We start from the raw sequence: 17,901 nt of genomic DNA, 5'->3' as shown, positions 1-17,901 counted from the left end.
GCCCATATTGTAAATAAATTAAACTAACTGCTAAATCTCGCGTATCATTTTATTAAATCCAACGCAAATTACTTCCTTATTCCAATTTTACACCTCTCATTTCAAAAACATAATTAAAAAAAAAAAAAAGTAAATTAGAAATTACTCCCTTTTACATACCATTTTTTTTAAAGTAACTCCTTTTTATAATTTTTTTTAAATTACTCCCTTAAGATGTATTTTTGTCAAAATTTGCTTCAAACTCCAACTTAAATCACTCATTCCGTCTGTTTATGAGCTTATTACTTTTGTAGCTGAACTGAACTAAGCTGATGGGAGTTAAACTGAACTATAATAATAATAATAAGGGGGTGGGGGCTCAGATTGTTTCTCGGCTCCCACCAATTTCATGTAAACTTTTATTTTTTTTATCTATGAAAGCTGCGCACATCCTTTATAATAATAAAAAAAATAATAAAAAATAATAAAAATAAAAATAAAAATAAAAATAATAATAATATTTTGATATTATCTTAATACAAGTTGCCTTTTTTAAAAATAATAAAAATAAATAAAAATAAATAAATAAATAATATTAATAAAAATGAGTATTAATTTCAAGAATACTAGAACTGAAATGGGTTGAACTGAATGAAGCTGAGCTGAGCTGAACTGAACTGAATGAAGCTGAGTTGAACTGAATGAAGCTGAGCTGAACTGAATTGAATTGAATGGAACTGAACTTAACTGAATTGAGCTATGTTGAACTGAACTGAACTGAATAGAGCTGACCTGAACTGAAGTGAGTTGAAAATAAGTCAGAAACAATAGAGCCTAAGTCATCTCATCTGAAATTTTGAAACAATTATTGATATGTAAAAGGACGTACGAAGTAATTGTTAATTGACTCTTAAAAAAATCCGCTCACCCTTCTCTTTCAATTCCCTCTCCTCTCCCGTCTACCGTTCTCCGCCGGCAATAATTAGCAGCCAACCACGGTTGAAAGTAAAAACATTGACCCCTAAACACAATTCACACATCTGAAAACAGCTGAAATATTTAATACTCCGTAACTCATCCGTAGTACACTAAACAAATATTGCCAATTTTGAATTTCTTTGCAAAAAAATAATAATTAAATTAAAAATTCAACTCTGAAAATTCAACTTTCTAGATTAGTAAACGTTGCTTCAGGGCCTCAGGCTAAGGACTAAAGACTAAACAATGAAAAATGCTGTCTTAATTAATGCAGTACCGACGTCAAAATCCAACTAGTCTCCTTTAAAACGAGAAAAATATCATCATTTAATAATAAAAAATGACCATTTAGCGATAAAAATTACGAATATAATAATATTGTCACTTTCTCATAATAAACTAACGTTAATTTTTTGTCAAAAAATGTTCACGTTTTATCATAAAATAATCATATACGGAGTATTATATTATTTTTTTTGTCAAGAGTACGGAGTATTATATTATCCGTCTTAATTTTAGACATATTCAACCGTATGAATGAGAATTTGCGACAAAGAATAGTCCAATATGTCGTTCCATTTTTAGTAATGTTCCTGTCATGACGACGAGTCGACGATCCAACGTAAAAAGAGTGTATAAATAGATTGAGAATAAAGTGAAGAAAACCAAGTGAAATTAATACTACTAACTACAAAGCAAAACAACTTCTTTAAGCCATGGCAACTAATACCATTAGTATGTCTACAATCCGTACTCGACTCGCCCCGACTCATTTCCACAGAAAATCTTTCAATATCAATCATCCATCATTATCATCAACTCGATTCGGTACTAATCCTAGAAAATTCAAGCTTTACTGCAATAATAACTCTTCTCCATCCACTTATACTGCAACAACAACAGAAACACCAAAGGCAGTCATTGAAGAAGTGTATGAGAAGAGTGCAGTACCTGCAGAAGATACAGTCGACGAAAAATTCGACTGGTATTCGGAGTGGTACGCAATGGCACCCTTGTCTGACCTGGACAAGAAGGTCCCACACGGGATGACGATTATGGGAATAAAACTGGTGGTTTGGTGGGATCGTAATGAGGAGCAGTGGAAAGTTTTTGACGATAGTTGTCCACATCGTCTGGCGCCTTTGTCGGAGGGGAGGATCGACAAATGGGGGAGACTGCAGTGTGTTTATCATGGCTGGTGTTTCAATGGTTCCGGTAGCTGTAAGTTCATTCCTCAAGCTCCTCTTGACACCACTCCGGTATATATTCACCTTGGCTTTATTAATTACCGTCTTTCTGAAATAAGGTTACATACATCAGACCGTGTTTAATTTAATTAATTGTAAATTACAGGTTCACACATCGAAGAAAGCATGTGTGGCTTCGTATCCATGCACGGTCCAGCATGACATTCTCTGGTTCTGGCCTAACAGCGATCCCAAATACCGAGACATACTAACAAAGAAACAACCTCCTTATATCCCTGAACTCGAGGATCCTAACTATACTAGGTCCATGGGAGTTAGGGATTTACCTTATGGGTACGAGATTTTGGTCGAAAATATAATGGATCCAGCTCATGTTCCTTATGCACATTATGGACTGATGCCGCCAATGCCCGTTGATAAAACCAAGTATGTATTTACACATTCAGATTAATTACCGTCTTCTTTTCATATCCTTCTGTAGTTCAGAATAAGAATATCATGAAATTGTGTGCAGGCCCATTGCAGACAGAGAGAACGGGAGACCTATGAACTTCAGTGTCGAAAAAATTGAGAAAAGCGGGTTTTCAGGTAATCAACCAGGAGGTTACAACAAGTTTATGGCGCCCTGCATCTTTTATATGGCTCCCAACAGGTTTGCCAAAGGTACTGAAGATGATGCGCAGAAGAAGGAGCAGGAAAGACGGCTTTTGATATTTATATGTATTCCAGTGAGTCCCGGAAAATGTAGAGCAATCTTGGTATTCCCAAGGAATTTCATGCAATGGATTGATAAAATAATCCCGAGATGGGCGTTTCATATAGTCCATAATCTCGTACTGGATTCAGACTTGAAACTACTGCACGGCGAGGAGCAAAGACTATTAGATAAGGGAGGGAAATGGCAGAAAGCATACTACATGCCAACAAAAGCGGACGCCATGGTCATTGCATTCCGTAAATGGCTAGATAAGTACGCAGGAGAGGGAGTCGATTGGGGAAACAAATACGAGTCAGCACAACTACCGCCAACACCACCCAAAGACGTCTTACTTGACAGGTACTGGAGCCATACCGTGAACTGCACGAGCTGTAGTAAGGCATATAAGGGGTTCAACCTGGCAAAAACCGTGCTCCAGATATTGTCTTTTGCTCTTATTGGAGTTGTTGGACTTGTTAAGCAGAAACCTCTTGTGTTCGCCACCGCCTTGCTTTGCTTTGCTGCTTCCAAATTCTTGTCCACCTTCATATCCAAGAATTTCCATTTTCATGACTATAATCATGCTCATGTTAAGGACGCTAAACCGGTTATGGGTAACATTGTTCCAGGTTTCAAGATGAGGCCCCTAAACACCAAGTAATCAAATTACTGATTACGGATTACATAATAAAGTAACCATTAGTCTTCCGTTTTTTACAATAAACTTGTATAACACCGCATTACACAAGTATTTGCGATAAAGTAGGACAAAATTTATCTCACTTTCATAGTTACTGGAAGTGTATCCTCCATGAAATTAAACTTGTATAACACTGCATTACACAAGTATTTGTGATGTACACTTCTTAATTCTTATGTTTATGTAACAATAAAGTTATTGGAAATGTATCCTCCATGAAATTAGACTTGCTATTTTACAAGAATATTCAAATAAAATACATCCTTGATTACCGACTTTTTTTTTTTTTGTTCCTTCTAAATTCTTCACTTTTGTTTATTCAATAATCAATAATCTACTTATTGAGGACTATAAAGTACAGTGAGTTCATTTGGTTAATATACTAGTGGGATGATGATTGATGAAACTAGGAAAGGATTAGTAAGTCATCTGTCAATTTTACCTCTGAACTGTTGACGGAATTTGAATTCAGGTCATAAATTACCACCCATGGTTTCTTCCTGTTCTCCTCTGCAAACACAACTGTCAATTCACAACCTTGATAAACCTGACCATCCATGATCCATATGGTGTTTTGCATCAGAAGCATCAGCTGGATGGATCCACATACTGCACGAAACACATTAAATTCTCTGTTCAGTCTCAAAAACTTGAATCAATTGGTAAAATACATCACTGAGACGGACCTCCACTCAACAAACAAACCCACTGTAAAGTGGGTCGAGGTAGGTAATTCTATGCTTTCAAAATCACGCTACCGGCATACTGATGTGTTACTAATGTCCAAATTACCAATCCCCAAGACCCCAATTGAGTGCAGGGAAAATATCGTCTACAACTCTGAAATGTACAGTTAAGCTTTTTCAGTAGCAGACTACCAATTAAGGTTACCCTATGAAGAACAAAGAAAAATCATCCACTGTAATAATCTCGAGGCAAACTCTCACAAAGTGACATGGGGAATTCAGGAGGAGAGCAAATATCACTGAATTCAATGAACTCGATCACCTAGTGTAATAATCTCGATTCTCGAGGCAAGTAAGTAAATGTCCCTGAGAGGACCAATCTGCCCAAATGGCCGTGGAAGGTCTTCAGGTCTGCAAAACACGGAACATTTCGAAATAAAACAACCAACAAGGCTTATATTGCACTTGAAGAAGCAAGGCACAGGACTTCAGTTCAAAAAATGAAATAAAGAATTAATTCGCAGAAAAGAAACAGACAAACGGATTTATTATATTACTTGAAAAGTTGAATATTAAACAGACAATAATCCTTCAGAGCGCCTACAATATCATATACTCCGTATATTGTCAACAGAAACACTTAAAAGTCGAAACTAGAGAAAATCGCATAGCAGGAATATAATGATATCTTTAAATCCAGAAGAACATTAGAGCAAACCTGCAATGATGGCCAAGATTCCGAACCAGTAAACTAGTTGATGGATCTCTGCCACTGCCACGGCCAGAATACCGTCCTCTAGGACTGGGGCTGCGCCGTCTCCTGCTGTAACCATCCCTTGGTGGTGAAGGACTATAACTCTTTCCCCTCATTTTCAGTGTTCGGTTATTGTGCAATTAATGCTCCGATTGCAACTCTGAAAACCAGTAAGACAAAAATCAGCAAGAAACCATAACTAGTAAAGCAGGAAACGAGCAACAATCAACAAAATACGTTCAAAAAACTGATAATCAAGAACAGCAGCAATAAATCTCTCGAGAAACAAGCATTTTACACAAATCATATTCAAGCGTACAACGTCATAGAAACAACATTTCCGAGCTAAAATTAACAAATCAAGAACAGCAGCAATAAATTTCTCGAGAAACAGGCATTTTACACAAATCATATTCAAGTGTACAACGTCACAGAAACAACATTTCCAAGCTAAAATTAACAAATCAAGAACAACAGCAATAAATCTCTCGAGTAACAAGCATTTTACACAAATCATATTCAAGTGTACAACGTCACAGAAACAACATTTGCCGAGCTAAAATTAACAAATCAAAAACAGCAGCAATAAATCTCTCGAGAAACAAGCATTTTACACAAATCATATTCAAGCGTACAACGTCACATAAACAACATTTCCCGAGCTAAAATTAACAAATCAAAAACAGCAGCAATAGTGCAATGCAATCTGGACGCCTTTAACAAGAACAGCAACATACAGTAATTCTCCTGAGAAACAAGCGTAATGCACAATTCATATTCAAGCAAACAACTCAGGAAAATAAATTGTTTGAGCTTTTAACAAATTAATAAGAAACCAAGTCGTAATTGTTTAGCATAATCCTAATTATGCATAAATGTAAGTGTAAATTCATAACTATAATCTAACTTTTGGGTGAATTCATAACCACAATCAAATTTTCATTTGAAGACGATTACGATTACATATCCGGTAAGATCGAGTGTAGAGGTTTGTTCGTTTTAAATGAAACTGGGATTTGTAAATTTGTAACAATTGCAAGTTTAATAACTCTCCTCTTCGTATATTTCCTCGGGTTTAATGGAGGTGGTGATTGTGAGTGGTGGTCAGATGGTGTTGGTTTTAGTGCATTAATACATAAATTAAACCGGACTTGTTTAAGTTACTCACTTAAAAATAAACCGGACTTGTTTAAGTTACCAGTTACGTGTATAAGAAGTCCTACTAATATCTATATTGGATATTCTTCTTTCTCGAGTTCTTTAATGAAAATTTAAATTTTTATTTGGTACCTTCATACGGACTTACGGAGTATAAAATTGTTGTATGCAAACAGATTTTAAATAGTATTTTGTTATCCTATAAATAATACATTATTATAAACTAAAAGATCTATATATACCGTGCAGCGTATGCATGCGCGGGATCCATACTAGTTTATATAATAAGGGAAAAACTCATGTTTTTTCATTGTTGTGACTTGTGATGAGAATTGAGTTTGTAGGTGTTACAAAGTATGATTTATGGCTCACTGACTCGATATCTGGTTCAACTTATATTTTATCTAACATATCTCCTTAAGGCACACGTAACCACGCACCAAACTTATTTTCGATACAGAAAGTGTGTTAGTAGACTACGATACTCAGCTGGAATTATATTGCAATTAAGTGTCAATTACGATACATTCCGAGATGAAGTTATTAGTCCTAAACAGTTTGGCATAATCTGTTGTGTATTATGTGATAGCGAAACTATGGGATTCTTGCTTAACTTGTGTCATCTTCATCAACTTCACGGAGATTGAATAATTGACCAGGCGGCTAATCTACTTAAAGTTACGGAGCATCATTTTTACTAAATCACGAAAATATATACACATGAGCTCTTAGATTAACTGATAATATTCAAAGAAATACAAGTGCTTACAATTGAGCTTCTTATCATTAAGCTGGTTTGCATCGAAATGTTTTTATTAACAATTTGTGATTGTTCAATGTCGATTTCATGAGTATGAACTCTCTGGATCGAAGATATATGATGAAGAAGGCCTAACATTGACAATTACATATTTCTTGCAAATCCAAATTAGGGGGTACAATCTTAACGTTATTGAATGAAAATTCAACACGGAGAATCGACCAAAAGACTAGTAGTCACTAGGCCAGTACACTAGTGATTACCTAACTAACACAACTTGGAAAAATAACAACATTGTAGACTTCCGTACACTAGAAATTAGAAGAATCATCTCGTCACAAGCTGAAGACGAGATAAAACGTGACCCATTTAAAATAAAAATTTAACCATTTTTAGATAAAAAAAGTTATTAGAACAATTTTCTAAACTATAACATTTGGCCCGTTTTCACTTTATGACAAAAAGTGTCAGTCTTCAATGAAGAATTGGTGATTAATTTGTGTAAATTGAAAGGCATTCGGCTAAGCTTTATACCTATGAGGCTATGATCAAACGTAAAGAATGGATAATCATGCTTGCAACAATTAATTACCAATCACCTTGCATGATCAAATCTATCCGTCTAAAATCCGTTTTACTATATAAATAGATGGTTATGCTTACAAGAATTGATTATCAATTTAAATGAACTCAATGCATGAAATGCTCAACAACCTTAATCAAAGTCGTCCACTCTCAAAAACCAGCAAGTCTCATTTCAGACGGTGGTATCCATCTTAAGTTAAGACGAGTATAATATGGTTATCTTACGATAAAAATGTAAAAATTTTCTGATAAAAAATTATCATAATTAAGTTTAATGTAAAAAAATTGACATTTTTTATTAAATGATTGACTTTTTCTCGTCAAACACTTAAGTTAATACCGTCTGAAATGAGAATTTTCGCGTAAAATCAGACTAGTATACTAATGGGAATGCTACTTATTGGAAATTGAAATTAATGCAACAAAAGGGTCCATATATTGTACGTTCACGAACCATTATAACCAACATTTTTATGTGGAAAAATTAATGCACAACAAGTCTAAGAGTAATTGACCCGTTAATTGAAGTCTCTTCTTCTCTTCTATAGTGGTGCTCAACACTTCTACTTGGCAATTAAACTTCTATATAAAGGACGATTTAAAGGACTTCTAATTATCAATCAAATATTTCATTAACATTGTAACACCCCCTCATACCAGGGTACCTTACCAAGGACTACCCTAGCATGAAAGGCTGTTACCATCTCGGTTTCCCGAGGTTAGTATATCAAAGTTACAATTTCCAAACAACATTTATCAAAGTATATAAGTTAAAGATTACATTAGCTCAGACTAACTCATACCAGGGTACCTTACCAAGGACTACCCTAGCATGAAAGGCTGTTACCATCTCGGTTTCCCGAGGTTAGTATATCAAAGTTACAATTTCCAAACAACATTTATCAAAGTATATAAGTTAAAGATTACATTAGCTCAGACTAACTCACAATGAACATACAAGGTCTCAATACAAATGAAATCCAAGACATCTAAACTCATAACAACGGAAGCTAGACTTGACGTGGTGACTCCCCATGACTGTCCCATAGCTAAACATCTGCATTACATCACAATCGCTCACCATCCCCGAATGGATCACCGCAGTTTTACAAAACAACAACACGGGTCGATTACTCAATCAATATAAGACAACAACAATACAACCAGCTGATCATCGATTTCACACAGTAACCGACTACACACCGAAGTGTGTAGCCCTGCCAGATTACCCATCGCAACAGGTAATCCACGCCGCCAGTGGGTGACCGCAGCCCATCCCCACCTAGTCCAGCTCATCAACGAGCGACTAACAATCCCTGTCCCTTAATGTGCACATCCCCTCCCGTGGCGGGTTCCACGGAGGGCGAACTAGGGTGTGAAGCCACTCCCGCAAGTGACTCCACCACAATCACAATCACATGACATCACAGCCATCTCAATCCGCTCATACCAACATCGTCACAACAATCTCCATACTCCGATGATCAGCAGATAACAACAATTACAACAAGCACAATCTCAAATCAATTGACAGTAAACTGAGTAGGGAAAACCCTACCTTTTCGCAATCCGCTACGCTGCAATCAATCATACAAATGCACAACTAGTAACACACCATCACCTACAACAGCGATAATCAACAATCAACGACATATGATGACCAAAACCCTAAATCCCCAAATTAACCAAATTAGGGTTTGTTAACTTATAAGAATGACAATAGATGAACAAGTACAAGACACTTACTACGGCGATTGACACGGAATGAGATGCTAGAACCCACAATCGACAACCTTTGACTTGGAATTGATGAAGATGATTAGAGGAGAATGAACGTAGTTTATGTTTTTGGGGAGAAATGATTTTAGAAACTGACGACGATTATGTATAACCTCTAATCATTTTAACCAAAACCGCAGAAACATTACTTCGCCAGACCGGGTACTCGGTCGAGTAAGTGTATACTCGGCCGAGTGTCCCATACTCGGTCGAGTGTTCACTTTACTCGGCCGAGTGTTCCTCGGCAGAACCAAAACAATACACAACCTCGACTACTCGGCCGAGTAGGTTCTACTCGGTCGAGTAGTCACCAAGGAAAATCCGTAGTGTTACAATCTTCCCCCCTTAAAAAGAACTTCGTCCCGAAGTTCACACTCTACTATAAAATAAAGCACAACACTACGCCACAAGGCTACACCAACCACATATAACAACACCAAGGAACTATACAAGTCACCACAAAATCATTACCCCGACTCAAAGCAAACATCGAACAAAACAACCACGACCGCGAAGTTCCCACCCAACCTATAAAACATGGACACTTAACACCAACTCCACAAACAACATGGCTCACGATATCGTCTCAACTATAGCATAGGCTCTCAATACTGACTCCATAACATTACCCAATAACCACAATATGATGTTGTCAACCTTGTATCACTTCCATAACACTCAATAGCACTCAATCCACAAAAGAAGATCAATCATCAAAACGGAATGTTACATTCTATCATCCTTAAAGCGAACTTCGTCCTCGAAGTTTACTCAAACACATAAACATCATCTTCCAACTGTCAAAACTATTGGACTCATAATCATTGTCATTCAACTGTCAACACTGTTGAAATATTCTCTCATTGCTAAACATCGAACTACTACAAGCACGATCATGACCTTAATAAAATCAACACAAATATCCGTCCTTTAAGCTACACCAACACTCTACTTCCAATTATACTACTATATGCACAACCATCAAAACGCTCTTTGCCGCATCCTACTCCTCTTAGGACACATGTTACGTCCTCGTAACTCACTAATACTAGATCCTTAGCTATACTTCTCATTATCTTCATCACCACCACATGAGAAAAAAATACCTGCCTACAATCTAACACTTACTATTCCTATATCCAAGGCTCTCTTACTTAAACAGTTCTCATACCTCAACTCATTCTGCACTCCATTTAACCAATACCACACAATCCTGATCATGACAAACGCTCTAACTCGTCCACATTACCGCAACACAACATACCTCTCTATATAAACTCTATAAAACTCTTATCGCCAAAAGAATAACTCACGATCCACAGTTGTTACGTACACTCACACTAGATCCTCAAGTTCCTTTCTTTCATTACCGCAAGACTCATACATAACTTAACACGACACTAATTACCCCACACTCTACACTCACTTTCGCAACAAAGGATTGTGAATCACCTGCATATATCAGATCATTACCACACATGTTCCATGAATCGCTTGTCATTACCATGTCTACCAAAGCCTTATCTAGAACAAGATCAAAATTATCAGAACAACCTATTACAACCGTGTCCCATCAATGAAATATCACTATACCATGATAACAATGAAAACATATACAACTCTCTTTCATATCGTACTCTACCCCCATTCCCAAACTTAACCTGGTAAGAAACATCAACAAACAAAACAACAGTCTACATGTCTAACCGAAACTCACAAGAAACAATAGTGACACAAAACAACAATCTGTGCATAACTGGTCTGTACTTTCGAAACTCAAATCGTAACCACCCCGTATACTCCACCACAACCGGTGACGGCATCGCAACACCGCCACCAACAGCCGCACCACAGTGCGAAAATACCCGCATCACAACAGTAAGTACCGTGCCCGGATCACCACCCGAGGCACCACAACCACACCGATAGACATCACAACATACACAATCCCATAAACACTGACTCAATATAACATCTTGGACAACAAACTTACTCAAAACTGCTTTACCAGATCACAACACCATACATAATACGGAATAAATAGACAAGAATCTCATGCATACCATCCATACTTTTCATGGAATAAACCTATATCATGAATACCCATGCAAGTATAACCACCCAAACTATCATTTTTTTTTTGATCATCATTCCATTAAGTTACCGTATCCAACATATATTACAAACATTCATATAACAACTTTATGACTATCACACCATACCGCATCTCGTGAGGTCACAACCTCACACCAACATTTACATACTCCTAAGACCCATAATCACATCCAAATAGCCAATCCTGATTACGTAAGTTACCACCTGTTAATAGTTACCTCTCACCCGAGCTTAACTCGTACACCCCTCATATCATATTCTCCCATCCGCATAACCATCACCCCCTGCCAAATGTAACCATACCATTAATACTCAACTACTACAACCGCCTCATATAACCACATCTTATACTCTCTCACAACCATACATATCTATCTGGTCTCTACAAAATCAACCTCATTAGATCAACTAGCTTCCCTAAAGTAACATCATCCTCAACCGCTAGTGACAATACTATGGCACCAACATCCTTCATGTGACTACTCTCTTACTATCACTTCTTAATATCACAATCCGTTTTCTCTCTTTGGTTATCATCCCAAATAACGATCATCCAATCCATCAACAAGATTTACCTCAACACTATTCCCAATTCTATCCTTTATCATATCGTTACCTAACTCTCCACCAAAATCTCAGATCGTGCAAACACTCTACAAGCTCCTTATTCCCTTAATACCTCGAAACTCACAAATAACATGTCGTCCTACTCTCTTATATAATCATTAACTCACACCCTCTAGTGAGACTATCGTACATTTCCATAATTTCTTACCTTCATGCTCCTTAACTCCGGTCAACATTCTCTCAACTTACTTCCATCCTTATTTCCCCCTTTTTACTCAATAATACTAATTAATAATTCATCTCCTTTCTCTTCCTACCTAACTCCATAGCTCCACAACTCTAATTCCCTTAATTCATATCAATATCTTATCATTCTTCTTATCATTTATCCTCTCTTATCTTGCTTCACACTCACCCTTGTCACCATCAAGTCCACGCACTAACAGTTACTCTTCAATTAGTCGTATCTCCCTTTCTCATCTCTAGAAACCAAAATTCACTTCATACCGTTTGTCCAAAGAATTACACACCAGGCTCACCCCTTGATATTCCAACTTCCCAAACTTAGCCACTATCTACAAATCCACATCGCGATATAACTTCCTTTAAGTTCATTACATACCCCTCTTCTCTATCCCTCTCCAACATCCTTTCATTTCATATATCCTTACGCAACACAATACTAACCGTCTCCCTCCATAAGTCCTTACACATCCCAATATGCCACTAATCGTATCCTTAATATCAATCTTTCATTCTCACGTTTCTTTAAACTTACATCACTTTTGCCCGTATATACTTACTTTTATATTACACAACACACAACTATATCACTCGCCATATCTCACAAAACATGCTATTTACCTCGACTAGCTCATCATCCTTCCCTTTTCTTTTTCCACTATTTCTCACAACCACATTAACACATGTCTTCCTTATCCAACACTTATCTCTCATAACCCGGCTTTCTCCCTATCATAACATTTGGTAACTTACGTATCATGACCGTCGCATATAAAAGAATACTTTAAGACCCAAAACATACATGTATACATACCTTACGACTCAAAACAATGTAAAAACATAGCCACCGGCTCAAAACAAAGGTAAGAACATAGCCACCGACTCAAAATGGCCGCCCAGTGAGGTACTCGGTCGAGTAACTATATTACTCGGTCGAGTTTTCGACTCCAGAAGCAACTCAATTGCCGCAGAAGGATTACTCGGTCGAGTATTGGGAATACTCGGCCGAGTATACCTTACTCGGTCGAGTATAAGACTACTCGGCCGAGTTCACGACTCCAGACGCTAAACAGTATTATCATAGAAAGATTACTCGGCCGAATATGGAACACTCGGTCGAGTATAAAAGACACTCGGCCGAGTAGGGACTACTCGGTCGAGTATAGGCGCAGCTCAAGACACCTCCAGTTTTCGTAAAACAGTCATATCTCACTCGTTACTTGGTCAATCTGGGTGTGTGACCTATCGTTAGAATCGTAAGAGGACAAGCTATCACCTCAACTTGGAATCACAGCAATATCTTTTCTAGAACTCTACTTATGACAGTTTTAAGACAACCCTTCCAAAATCGGTTTGTATACAAATCAAAATTTCTTTTCAAAACAACTTTAACATGCATAAAACAAACAATAACGACCCAATGCTTCTAAAAAAAACAGTACATAGTTGAACATTTATCATATTCACATTAAAGTTAAACGCCACATTTACATATACAGACGCATGACCTTAATCACATGCTTCTACCAACAATCAAGCATTAAAATCATCGTATTCATATGCACATGTATTAAACAGGTAACATGATCACATTCTTCATGCTCAATATCAACCAGATACAATTTCACAATTCACTTTTCATCTTTTACCATGTTTCAACACTTAACATGCCAACACATTCCATGCTCAAAGTTTAGCATCAACAAATCATCGATATATTTTTCGACAACCATCACATTCCACTTCTTTCATCATTTCATCCAACCATGGACAAGATTCCAACTATAGGTATCAAACACACATGACTCAACATACAGCAATTTCCCCCCATGTGACCGGCTTGAGATCGTAAGGGCCTTAATGCGACTTCGGGACGTCTCCCAAGTCTTTGCGGCGACTCAAACAACTCTCCCCGGTTCATTTTATTTAGACTCCCTAAGTTCATTGGGTTCATTTGTTTTAGGTGCCGGAATCGTCGGCTCTGATACCACTTTGTAACACCCCCTCATACCAGGGTACCTTACCAAGGACTACCCTAGCATGAAAGGCTGTTACCATCTCGGTTTCCCGAGGTTAGTATATCAAAGTTACAATTTCCAAACAACATTTATCAAAGTATATAAGTTAAAGATTACATTAGCTCAGACTAACTCACAATGAACATACAAGGTCTCAATACAAATGAAATCCAAGACATCTAAACTCATAACAACGGAAGCTAGACTTGACGTGGTGACTCCCCATGACTGTCCCATAGCTAAACATCTGCATTACCTGTCACAATCTGCTCACCATCCCCGAATGGATCACCGCAGTTTTACAAAACAACAACACGGGGGGTCGTACTACTCAATCAATATAAGACAACAACAATACAACCAGTGATCATCGATTTCACACAAGAACCGACTACACACCGAAGTGTGTAGCCCCGCCAGACCCATCGCAACAGGTAATCCACGCCGCCATGGGTGACCGCACCCATCCCCACCTAGTCCAACTCATCAACGAGCGACTAACAATCCCTGTCCCTTAATGTGCACATCCCCTCCCGTGGCGGGTTCCACGGAGGGCGAACTAGGTGTGAAGCCACTCCCGCAAGTGACTCCACCACAATCACAATCACATGACATCACAGCCATCTCAATCCGCTCATACCAACATCGTCACAACAATCTCCATACTCCGATGATCAGCAGATAACAACAATTACAACAAGCACAATCTCAAATCAATTGACAGTAAACTGAGTAGGAAAACCCTACCTTTTCGCAATCCGCTACGCTGCAATCAATCATACAAATGCACAACTAGTAACACACCATCACCTACAACAAATATAATCAACAATCAACGACATATGATGACCAAAACCCTAAATCCCCAAATTAACCAAATTAGGGTTTGTTAACTTATAAGAATGACAATAGATGAACAAGTACAAGACACTTACTACGGCGATTGACACGGAATGAGATGCTAGAACCCACAATCGACAACCTTTGACTTGGAATTGATGAAGATGATTAGAGGAGAATGAACGTAGTTTATGTTTTTGGGGAGAAATGATTTTTAGAAACTGACGAACGATTATGTATAACCTCTAATCATTTTAACCAAAACCGCAGAAACATTACTTCGCCAGACCGGGTACTCGGTCGAGTAAGTGTATACTCGGCCGAGTGTCCCATACTCGGTCGAGTGTTCACTTTACTCGGCCGAGTGTTCCTCGGCAGAACCAAAACAATACACAACCTCAGCACTACTCGGCCGAGTAGGTTCTACTCGGTCGAGTAGTCACCAAGGAAAATCCGTAGTGTTACAAACATTTTGTTTGAGTTTCGACATGGCTAGCCATTGTTGTGTTTCGGTTCTCGTTACCATGGTGGTTTTGGCATTATTGTTAACATTTGTCCTACACTCGGCAGGTATATAATTTATATCTTTATTGATCTGTGTCGAACAAATAAATTTCAAAATACGGAGTTCTTTATTACTCCGCAAGTTATTGTAATTATGTACACTGGACTATGTAAAATAAATACGATTTGAAAACCTAATACATATATATAGTCGAAATTATATAATCAAAAGTTTCAATCTTAAACGTCGATTCTCTCTAAACAACCTACATTTATATCATTAGTCTTTTACTCGTAAGTCTAGTTCATTTAATTTGTCGTGTATCATTTTTGAATGTATGTGTCGTATATATACTCGCAAGTCCTTTTAAACTTTCGATAGGTGATCGAACTACTACTTAAAATCTAAAATCAGTTTTGTTCAAAACACGGTATAATTAATAATCAAAATTTCAATCTTAATCGATTCTCTCTAAACAATTCTTAAGTCTAGCTCACTTGTCGCATAAAGTTTTTAATTTGTTTGTCTAATATACTCGTAAGTTATTATTCAGGTAAACTACGTAAAATCTATAATCAGTTCAAAACACAGAACAGTTCGAAAAAAGTTTCCCTAATACTAACTGAATGATTATTATTATTATTATTATTGCATGCAGAAGCACAAATTGGAGTATGTTATGGAAGGAACGGCAACAACTTACCCTCAGAACAACAAGTAGTGAACCTCTACAAATCCAACGGTATCGGATTAATGCGATTGTACGATCCAGATCAATCGGCTCTTCAAGCACTACAAGGTTCAGGCATACAACTTCTCTTAGACATCCCTAATGACCAACTCCAAAATATAGCTAATGATCCATCCCAAGCAAATCAATGGGTCCAAAACAACGTCGCACCATTCACGTCCTCCATTCGCTATATCGCGGTAGGGAACGAAGTCCAAGACTCCTATAAACCATTCGTCCTACCCGCCATGCAAAATATCCAAAATGCAATTAACTCGGCCAATTTAGGAGGTCAAATTAAAGTCTCTACCGCGATATACTCTGCATTTATTGTAAACTCGTTCCCACCCTCTATGAGTACATTTAAGGATATATCGTTCATGGGTCCAATAGTAAATTTCCTAAATAGTAACGGGTCACCGTTGTTAGCTAACATTTACCCGTATATTTCTTACGTTGGTGATGAAAAAAATATTCAATTAAACTACGCATTATTTACGGCTCCTGGGACCGTGGTAAATGACGGTGGCAACGGGTTACCATACCAAAACTTGTTTGACGCGCTAGTGGACGCAGTGTATGCGGCCTTAGCTAAGGCTGGTGGGGAGAATATCCCGATTGTTGTGTCAGAGAGCGGGTGGCCTTCGGATGGTGGAGATAGCGCGACAGCGAGCAATGCCGGGACTTATTATAACAACTTGATTAACCATGTGAAAAATGGGACGCCTTTGAAACCAGGACAGATTGAGACGTACTTGTTTGCTATGTTTGATGAAAATCAGAAGACTGGTGCAGCGACTGAGCAGAATTTTGGGCTTTTCACGCCTGATCAGCAGCCTAAGTACGGCCAACTCAACTTCGGCTCGTAGACTATAGCCGACTAAAGATACCGAGTATCCTTTTATTTATTTCGTTTTCATACGTTTGTTCAAAATCTATGGGAGATTTTGGAATAATTTATGAAAATGAAAGAAATAAATGGAATATAAAATAGACTAATTTTACTATATACGAATATATACTCGAAAATACATATGTATTCACTTTAAAATAAAAACGGACTTGTTTATCTTACGTGTACAAGAAATTGTACGGATATGAATAGTTAAAATTAAAATATTGTTGCCTTGATGAAAAATTGTTGTGTATGCAAATTGGATTTGAAAAATGAAGATTTTGTTATGTTACTAAAATGAAAATGAGATGGCGTCACCGGGTGATATTCAAATTGGGTGCCACCGAGGATACTATAGTAAATTACCTAGTTATTTTCATTTCCTTCTCTTTAAATTTAAATTTCAAACTAAATAGTAAAAAGGGTAGTTTAGGAATTTAAAAACGAAGAATTAACTAGGATTTTCCTTGAGTCTTGCCACTTTTTGAGGAGGATTGTTACAACTAGCCAAGTTTACAACAAACAAGATAGTGTTATTTGTGTATACTGTATATGGTGTCTTTCCAGTGCATTTGTTTATCAAGTAAATGATGAGACAATAAGACATACAGTAAATTCATGCCTTCATGAATCATGGAACTATGGAAGCTCGTAAAGCACTGGGTATAAGTATTATAGTTCATCGAATGGAATCACGGGTAAGG

At 37.4% G+C, this 17,901-nt stretch overlaps 2 protein-coding genes and 1 long non-coding RNA gene across 4 annotated transcripts; 2 read left to right on the top strand and 1 right to left on the bottom strand.

Annotated features, from left to right (window-relative positions):
• The first annotated feature begins 1,621 nt into the window (after positions 1–1,621).
• Positions 1,622–3,767, top strand: LOC141619519 (protochlorophyllide-dependent translocon component 52, chloroplastic-like). The gene is made up of 3 exons (XM_074436532.1): positions 1,622–2,216; positions 2,311–2,591; positions 2,680–3,767. Exons 1-3 carry the CDS (start codon positions 1,674–1,676, stop codon positions 3,521–3,523), a joined length of 1,668 nt encoding a protein of 555 aa, XP_074292633.1. The 5' UTR covers positions 1,622–1,673; the 3' UTR covers positions 3,524–3,767.
• On the bottom strand, positions 3,317–5,844 carry LOC141619523 (uncharacterized). 2 transcript variants are annotated; one of them, XR_012531731.1, is made up of 4 exons: positions 4,967–5,844; positions 4,510–4,659; positions 4,005–4,402; positions 3,317–3,405 (listed from the first exon to the last, which is right to left on the bottom strand). It is a non-coding gene; the product is annotated as an uncharacterized LOC141619523 (long non-coding RNA). The 2 variants fall into 2 exon arrangements; XR_012531730.1 differs by having other exon boundaries at positions 4,005–4,659; positions 4,967–5,843.
• Positions 5,845–15,543: 9,699 nt separating this feature from the next.
• LOC141622684 (glucan endo-1,3-beta-glucosidase-like) lies at positions 15,544–17,282 on the top strand. The gene is made up of 2 exons (XM_074438690.1): positions 15,544–15,637; positions 16,231–17,282. Exons 1-2 carry the CDS (start codon positions 15,556–15,558, stop codon positions 17,169–17,171), a joined length of 1,023 nt encoding a protein of 340 aa, XP_074294791.1. The 5' UTR covers positions 15,544–15,555; the 3' UTR covers positions 17,172–17,282.
• The last annotated feature ends 619 nt before the right edge of the window (positions 17,283–17,901 follow it).

Source organism: Silene latifolia, chromosome X, assembly GCF_048544455.1.
Source record: "Silene latifolia isolate original U9 population chromosome X, ASM4854445v1, whole genome shotgun sequence".
Classification (NCBI taxonomy): domain Eukaryota; kingdom Viridiplantae; phylum Streptophyta; class Magnoliopsida; order Caryophyllales; family Caryophyllaceae; genus Silene; species Silene latifolia.
Note: the sequence above shows the minus strand (reverse complement) of the source record. Positions and strands in the feature narration are given on the sequence as shown.

What these genes read in the sequence shown, in the direction of transcription:
- LOC141619519 (XM_074436532.1), top strand. Translation starts at nt 1,674, where the DNA reads ATGGCAACTAATACCATTAGTATGTCTACAATCCGTACTCGACTCGCC. An exon ending in CTCCTCTTGACACCACTCCG is followed by an intron (nt 2,217 to 2,310) that starts GTATATATTCAC and finishes TGTAAATTACAG; the next exon opens with GTTCACACATCGAAGAAAGC. An exon ending in ATGCCCGTTGATAAAACCAA is followed by an intron (nt 2,592 to 2,679) that starts GTATGTATTTAC and finishes AATTGTGTGCAG; the next exon opens with GCCCATTGCAGACAGAGAGA.
- LOC141622684 (XM_074438690.1), top strand. Translation starts at nt 15,556, where the DNA reads ATGGCTAGCCATTGTTGTGTTTCGGTTCTCGTTACCATGGTGGTTTTG. An exon ending in ATTTGTCCTACACTCGGCAG is followed by an intron (nt 15,638 to 16,230) that starts GTATATAATTTA and finishes TATTGCATGCAG; the next exon opens with AAGCACAAATTGGAGTATGT.